The following is a 9,110-nucleotide window of genomic DNA, read 5'->3' on the forward strand; positions in this document are numbered from 1 at the left end:
ACCCCTTTCTGGACAATGAAGACCTCACAGAGCATTTGGACCTTTCCCGGAGGGGAAGGGGAGATGGAGTGGATGATAAAGAAGAAATGAGCAAATGAATGACAGTTGGAGCAGTGAGTGAGGCTGGGAGAGTAAAGAAGAGGCCGGAAAGAGATGATGGAGTAGCTGGTTGCTGGACTCTTTTTGGTACAGCCATGGACAGAATCGTGCTTCCTCACGACACAGAGGCTGCATGCAGGGGGGAGGCGATGGCTCAGAACTGAGAGGGTTCAGTTTTGGAGACCCCCCGGCCCCAGGGGGTAGACAAGTATGGGGGGGACAAGAGGTCCCAAGATGAGAGAAAACTGTGCTTTTTTTTGGAACTGGTCAAAGCACCCTTAAAAGGATAACCCTTGAAGCAGCTCTGTTCCTTGTCCAGTGGTGAGAGGGCTGGGCATGCAAGGAAGAGGTCACCATGGCCCCAAGAAGGACTCCTCTCCTCTTGATGGACTGAAATTGAGTATTTACAGGGTGATGGATGGAGAGTTGAAATTTGGAAGATGTATTGGCAATGTGGTGGGGGGGAGGAGGAAATGCTTTTTGTGGAGTTTTCATTTTCCAGGTGTGTGTGTGCGTGTGTGTGTGTGTGTGGTTTGTTTTCCTTTTGTAGTTTAGTTAATAAACTTTTTTTTTCCTAAGGTAGAGGCCTGCTTTGCTTATTTCCTGGTCACATCTCACAGCAAACACCAGGGAAGTATATTTTCATGGGGCACTGGCATTGTGCCAGTGTCAAACCATGACAAGTGTACTTTGCAGGAGACAGAGGCAACATGGCAGATTTATCACATGGAGAGGTACTTTTTGACCAGTAAGTAAGTTTAGCTTTTTGACCAGTAAGTTTTCTTTGGGAGTAAGTTTAGCTATAAAGGTTGAAACACCACAAACTAGCTTGGAATTTTCAATTACTTTGATTTTCAAGTACTAATCCTGGCTCAAGACACTTTCCAATCACAGTGACTTGGAAAATACAGTATCTATTGCTGCTGTGATCTCACTAGACACCTGTGCCTTAGGATGCCAGCTGGGAGGAAAACCTGCAATAAAAAGGCTAATTTGTAACCTCTTACACACTGCATTCTTAGAACAATATTTTGTATCCATAATTTGTATAACCATAATACAATAAGAAATAATAAACTTTCTGCCTCTATATACTTTTACATAATGTAAACCTGTCACAGTTTTTGCTGTTTAGAAGCTACAAATATTCTAAGAGTGTTCCTGTTTTCCACTTACATTTTGAGAAAGAATGATGACCCCAAAGGATTAATGCCTGAGAGCAGCATAGAGGCCTTACAGATTTGGAACCTTTCCTTCCAGCAGTTCACAAAAGCTTGAAATTTCTGAAACTCACAGTATAACACTATAATCTTTGCCAAATACTGAGCATGACTATAAATACGCAGCTATACCAAATATACACAGAGGACATATCAAAAGAAAGCCCAGAAAACATATGGTCAGGTAGACAGAGCTATGAAAGTATACTGGAGGCCTAATATAGGTCCACTGTGGGCCTCACAGTTCTGTAGAATAGTAACCATGGTAAGGAAAACAGACCAAATCTTCGTTGTCCCTAAACCTTGTTGTAAAATTATGCTAATGATAACTAATCCTTGACTCTAATGAGCAATCAAACAAACTAAAGCACAGAATCCTGAACAACATGTAGCTTTAAAGCTTTGAATAAATACACATTTCCAGAAACAAAATTATCTGTATCTTGGGGGAAAAGGAAAAGAAGCAGTAACTAAGTTGGATAAGGGTAAAGTATTGGTAAAGTATTTAATAGAAAGCTATTATTGTGGCTATTAAATAGACCAATGTTTCCTTGTTTCAGCCTGTCAAAAAAATGCAAGGTCTCTGTACAGGCATTTGTCAGATGCAGATTGTAATTGGGTCCAAATCCACTAAATCACTCTAACTAAAATTAATTGAAGTTGCATTGCTATTCTTAAGGAATTTCTGCAAGTACTGTAAAATGTATTGAAATTTCAGACTTTTTCTGCAAAGGAAATGAGCAGTAGGAGAAGATAAAACTACACCAAAAATATGTGCGTAATAAGAATAACCAAAGCCTTTGACAGCACAGGTAATAAATTCACACCAAACCCTCTCCTGACACATGGAATGCTCAAAGAAGACAATCTCAACAATTTGTATTATTGCTACAGTGATGTGACAAGTTGCAGCTAAAGAGAAAATGGGTTTGTGTCTGTTATTTCAGTGACCCTTTGCAGTGTTGAATAATGATGCACCTAAACATCCTTTGGACAAATGAAAATTTCTTCATCTAAGACAAGACAGCTGACATTTGTGACACAAGAGTCACAACTTTGATTTTTGGACATCATATGAAAGTACATCACTGTGTTGCAATGTTAAACAGCAAAGCATTATTTACTGATGCAGGCACCCAAAGCAGAAAATGGATTTTCTTTTGGTGATATATTCTCTACTTAAAGCAATACAGTTGAGAAAACTTCAGTGTGAGGTAGGTAGGTACAGACTTGGAATACCTCAGTATGCCAAGGGTACAAAAGTCACATATAAATGACAAAAATATGGGACAGTCCCTGGACATTTCCAGACCTGAAATTCCTTTGAAGAAAGAAACAATAAATTTGAATTTGCTCTGAATTTGCCTGTGGCACAGAAAGACCCAGAAAAAAAGTTTGGTAGTGAGGATCCCCATATCCTTTCAGGGGATTTAGCTTCTTAAACTATGCCCTTTGCTGCCACCACGTGGCCTTGCCGCAAGACACTTTTTGACGCAGAAAAAATAAAAGTTTCCTCCTTTCATTTATGTCTCAAATACAGCCTTTAATAAATAAGCCATGTTGCTCATCTGTTACACAGCTCAAAATCACTGCTTTATTTCAAGAATCTAAATGACCCAAGATAATAAATGAACACCCAAGTCCCTCACTTTTTAAAAAAGTATTCAATGGTATTTTGATAACAAATATAGTCACCAGTATTCAGTTCTCACTACAAGAACAGTGACCTTACGTATAGTCGATCAGTGCCCTACACCATGAAGTACCTAAAAGGAAACATCACTGACAAAAAAACTAATAGTGACTTCAAATTTAAAAAGACACATTCCAATTGGTCACAAGATTTTTATTTGAAATAGTCATGCTTTCACCCAGCAGACAGCTGTACAACGTAATTCAAATACCAGCAACTCGTTCACATAATTATAGAATTGTTAACACTGGAAAAGACCTCCACGGTCATCAAATCCAACTGTCTACTGAGAACCAGTGTATTTACCACTAAAACATATCCCCAAGAGCCACACCACTTTTGAACACTTCCAGAGACTGTGATTCCACCACTTGCCTGGACAGTCTGCTTCAATGCTCAACGACCCTTTCTGGGAAGTTTTTTTTTTCCCAATATCCAACACACACCACTCTGGCACAATTTGAGGCCGTTCCCTCTCATACTATCAGTAGATGCCTGGGAGAAGAGATGGACCCCACCTCGCTACAGCTTCCTTTCAGGTCATTGTAGATGATGACAGGGCATCCCCTAAGTCTCCTTTATTACAGAATACACAAACCCCAGCACCCTGAGCCCCTTCTCTTATGACTCCCTTCATCAGCCTCATTGCCCTTCTCTGGCCATGCTCTGGCACCTCAATGTCTGTCTCGTAGTGAGGGGCCCAGAACTGAACACAATATTCAGCTTGTGCTCTTCCCTGCAAATTCAAGTCCCTTCTGCTACATTTTTTAAGAGATATATTTACACTTTTTTGGGTTTGCTGCACCAAGACACATGAGAAGTGTCTTTAAAAAATACTTTCTAAAAAACCCCAAATTTTGGCAACCGTAAAATGTACCTTTTTTAGCTATGGTTATATGACAGAGCTTTCAATCACAGGTTTCTTGAGCCCTCAAAAGGGCTTTTGCTGCAGTTATCCATGCTGGCATAATGCAGGATGTATGACTTTCCTACTTGTGTGCCAGAAAGGGATTTTCATTGATGAGACCAAACATCTGACATAAAGAAATTTGTCAGAATCCTTCTGGTGCCAGAACCCAGCAAAAGGTGATCCAGAGACTTTGCAAGGAGAAAAAAAAAAAAAAGACCGAAAACAAGAACGTTTTTCACTTAGTCTTGTAGACAGGAAGGGTTTCATAGCCCTTGTATTGAACGATGTGTAATCTGGGATGCCTGTGTTTCCTAGGAGCCCACAGGCTCAAAGGTCAGTTTCTCTGCACAAACACCATAACCTTCATGCAGGCAAACTCTGACCTTCATCCTGGAAACCAGGCTCTCTGGTGACAATCATTTCAGCAAGGCACTGTGGTAAAAGATTTAGACAGAGCTGTTCTTTTGCACAGAAGTACAAACCATGAAGCAAATAGCTTTCATAAGGATTACATTTACTCAGGGAAAAAAAATGCACTCCTTGAAACACTTCATTAGGGCAACATGCAGCAGTTGGGTTTGATGACATTCGTTGTAGAAACCCGCTTTTCAAAAGTACTACACATCGTTCTACCCAGCTTTGAGAGGACTGATCCAAGAGCTCTGTTGTACTGATTATTCTGTTGTTTGAGACTGAAACTGTTTGCTCCACATGCTTTCTTGCTAGAATGGAGAGCCAACATGTCTGTAACGAGCCCTCAGCCCCCTTTGGAAAGAGCCATGCAATTCCATGAGGACATTATGGTGAACCTCCGAAAAGAATCACAACACATCCAGAGCTGGGGCATAAGCTCCAGGAAAGGAGAGGCTTCACCCCACAGAAAGCAAGAGGGCACATTGTCTGACACAGCTATTTTAGAACTTGGCTGTGCCTATTTCCATGGGTGTGGAAGCTGATGGCCACCCAATCTCTTCAGAGCAGCTAACAGAAGCTTGTAACAGAGACAGGAAGGAGGAATGAGGACGGACAAATGAAATCTGATTTCCAGACATGAGTCAGGCTTTCAAGATTCTTAATGCTTTGTCTAACAGCTAGCTGGTTTTAGTTTATGGAACATTAGAAAGACCAAATATAAATCTTAACATGATACCAATAATAGTATGACTATGTAAATAGGGAAGCCAGAAACCTGCAATGCTCCCCACCTCCTCCTCCTAATTAGCCCACCTGTTATTGAGTGTTCATATTTATCACGTCATTACTGTGATTGTTTCATAAAACAGTCAATGAATCTGCTGCTTTACCTGCCTGCCTCAAACCAATACATTCAGTCTTCATGTCACAATCTCATGATCATCCCAGCTGGTCTGTGCTTATGCTCATTCAGTGACAGGCAGTCTGCCTCCTACTCACCTTTTGCTTTATGTCACATTGTTTACAGGACTTTGAGCACTGCGCATTTTTGTTGACATGCTTAAGATCTGTAACACACCACACCACAGCCCATTATTCATCATCAGTCTGTTGGTATGGCTCTGATATTCTGCTAGGAACAAGGCATTTAATTACTTGCACTGTTCTTCAACTCATAAGTTCTTTGGATTTCTTATTCCTTGCTGGGAATCTTTAGATGCTATCTTACTTTTCATAAACAACATTGCTGTGGGTTTTTTGTCCAGTGAACTCATTTTGTACATATTAGATATGTACAAATATAGATTTTCTCAGGAAAATTGACACATGAAAGTGTTGACATAATAGGAGTAAGCAGGTCTTAAGACAGAAAATGAATATATAGAGGTCCATTTAAAATAATCCACATATAATAGATGGCTGTTCATCTCTCAGCCAAACACAATTTTGCTCTGTCAGAGCACCTGATGGGGAAAAAAATTAAGAATATTGTAAACAAACTGGATCAGCAAATATTATTGTACATAACCAAAACAGAACTATACTACCCATTTAATATCCATGAGCTTCCTCAAATTTAGATTTTTCAGCTACTTTAAACTTCCTCCCCGGGCACAATGGTAATGGTTAAACTTGTAAACCACTCAGCCCTAACTTCAAATCAAATTTGTTTAGCTACAATTTAATTTTTTTTTAAAAAAATACATAATATTCATTAGTGCTATGATTTAACAGTGTCTAACATTAGTCTAGGACTCAATTTTTAATAACTAACACTTTAATCCTCTGGGCTAATTAACCAATTAAATTACTATTCTACCTAAATTCAGAAAGCAGAGGAATAAAAAAGTTTACAGTAAAGTATATTCTAGAGCAAAAGAAACAAAAATAAACTCTGGAACCTACCTCATATTCCCTGCCATAATGAGGAACAGGTTATAAATGTGAGAAAATATGAAGAGGAAGAGGATGGTACTGAAGAACATCGTCATCCAAGACCCATGGTCCTCTCGAAACATTTTCAGACGGAGCAACTGACCTATGGTACAAAAATTATGAGAAGGTGTATTTTAGTCAGTCAGTAAATACATGTTTATACCATAACAAAACCAAAATAAACTACTAAACTGTATTTCTTCCTATAGCAAATTATGGCACTGTGTGTGAGGAGGACGTACTTAGCATCATGCAGATGAAGTACCCTTCTGTAGTTCAGCATGAACAGATATTGCTACAAAATGACAACTTACTTGCAATCCAAGGGGGGGGAAAAATGAAACAATAACTTGTTAATATCAGTATGTTTAAGAAACTATGAGAAAGACCACAGGCCATAACAATGCATTTCATGTGCTTAAAAAGGTTACTGGTTCATACATAATTTTCCTTTTTCATGTCCAAGACAACTATTCATGTCTAAGATAGTGTGGAGTATTTGAGGTATGTCCACTGACAAATATTATTTGCTTTCCTAATTTAATTTGGTAATCAAATTATGAGTCTGTGTACAATCTTGTACTGTATGTTTTTCTTAGACCTAATCACTTTAATCATATGATATGGTATTATACTTTATTCTGCAAAGAATACCTTTCAAAGAATACTGGTGTGTCTTGCCACTGGAAAAGAAGCTCTGCTTACTCTTGCCACTGGTGTTAGGTTAAACTTTTATGATATTTTTTTGCTGCAAACATATTTTTCCTGGGCTAGCTTTTCTTCTCTGTCATCTCTTACCTTTAGAGAATTGTTTAGACTATTGAAAACCCCACCAGCACAAGAGATGGGAATTTGCTTCTGCCAGGCTGAGAGTGCCACAGCAGAAGCCAAGAGGCAGTAAAGGAAGACAAGGGATAATTCAAGCATCAAGGTGAAGGACAGCATCTACCAAGGAGACAGAGCAGTCTGGCGCTAGAAGATGGGAAAACGTGGAGAAGTAAACAGAACAGGAGCTGGACAGAAAGTGTCTAGAGAAGTGATACAGCAGACTGAGATGTGAAATGGTCTGGGATGGAGGCAATTTCTCTCAGCTGGTTGTTGAACTACTAAGTCCACATTTAGCATTGATTAGGGCTAGACACAGATGGAAGCTATAAAGCGGAAGAAAATAACAAAAAAATTGAAATGCTCATTCAGATAGACAGGAAGATTCCAGGACTGGTATTTGCTGCTGAAGATGGAGAGGCAGGTTTGGGGAGGAAGACTTGAGGATCTGGAGCAGACATGGGCTATGGGCTGAAGAGGTAGGATGTGAACTCTGGATTAAGCACCTGGAGGATGAGAGTTCTTTGAGAAAGCTGAGACTTTGCAATGATGTGGGAACCATGAGGCAGGAGAAGTAACAGGTACATAGAAGAGAGGTGAATGAAGCTCTACAATGGGACAAGAGCAACACAGGTCCACAGACCAGCCCAGTAGTAGGGTAGCAACAAGGTTTCTGTGAGTGAAGAAAGGCGAAGAAAGGGAAAGTGCAAACACACATATACATGCCCCAAACCCCTGTACTCTTCTACATTTTCACTGCTGGAAACCATGACAGCCCCAGGCCTGGCTAGACTGAGGATGTCCCATACGTCTGTCCTTCCCTAAAGAGCAAGCTGAGGCTGCTATGGCAATGGCGTATTATCTTGACTTACTGAGAGGAGGGGCTTAATGATAAAAGAAATTTCCCTTGCAGTTGGATACCTGCTCTCTGAACAGCTGCCATTGCATATGGAACACTACCAACACCTTGGATAATAAGCAGTACTCGCAAAACAGAGTTGCGATTTTAGGAGGTCCAGACTAATGGAGAGAAAGAACACAGCCTGGAATCTAGACTTCTGTAAAACAGATAACTCCAACTTTTCTAAACCAGGTAAGAGGAAAGATTTAATAAATATTCATTGCACCTGTACCCTCCAAAGTGATGCTTTTTCCTATTTAGTTACTACACACTGATTAATACCTACTAATATGTATAAATATCATATTCTTAAAATAATATTTTCATAAATACTGTCTTCAGTAGGCAAATTCTTCCACTTTAACTTTTCCTCTACTGTAGCTTGTGTTTGCCATATGCGACTTCATTAACTCTCAAGCAGGGTTTATCAACATAATTTTTTAATGAAAGAAAGAGTACTTTAATCACAACACTGACATGTAAAAATGAAAGAACTTGAATATTAGCACAATCTTCTTGCACACAAATGTCACAGCTGTTACTTATTGCTCCCACTGTACCAGTAAGTATAACATGCTAAATGCACTGAAACTAAAATATGTTAAATGATCCACATAATGCTCACATTGTTTTATACATCCTTTCACATCAGTTCAGTTGAAATAAAAATGGGTGATCAGATGATTGCCTAACAGGTAAGTTGTTACACTAAAAATTGCAAATAATGCTTATTATTTTTATAACAAAAACTATGATTCTGTAAAATTCTTTTTTTTATAAAATGAGCTAAAATGTTACACTTTGAAAACACACAGAACAGAAATATTATGGGGTGTGAATGGTCAGAAATTTGGAAAATCTATCTAGTAACTGGAATAGACTTGTAGACTAGATTAAAATATAATTCAAAACAGTTCAACAAAATTCTCAGAGTAATTCCAGAAAAATAAAAGGTCATGTAAAATTAGGGCTTTTACCATAAAGAATAGCAAACAAAAAGTAGCAAGGGGAAAAGAGAGTAGATGAGGAATAATATGACACAAAATAAGCTTTTGATTCATCTTAACTTTCTTTTTTTTGGTTTGTGGGTTGTTTTTTTTTTTGGAATTACTC

At 38.8% G+C, this 9,110-nt stretch overlaps 1 protein-coding gene across 1 annotated transcript in view; it reads right to left on the reverse strand.

The window, feature by feature from the left end:
* TMEM117 (transmembrane protein 117) overlaps nucleotides 1-9,110 on the reverse strand; it is a 180,739-nt gene that overhangs the window by 147,797 nt on the left and 23,832 nt on the right. Inside the window, exon 3 of the mRNA XM_005419257.2 lies at nucleotides 6,242-6,374. Within this exon, the coding sequence (XP_005419314.1) occupies nucleotides 6,242-6,374 (133 nt within the window). The remainder of the gene's footprint in view (nucleotides 1-6,241; nucleotides 6,375-9,110) is intronic.

The sequence above is a fragment of the Geospiza fortis genome, unplaced genomic scaffold (genome assembly GCF_000277835.1).
Source record: "Geospiza fortis unplaced genomic scaffold, GeoFor_1.0 scaffold166, whole genome shotgun sequence".
Classification (NCBI taxonomy): Eukaryota; Metazoa; Chordata; class Aves; order Passeriformes; family Thraupidae; genus Geospiza; species Geospiza fortis.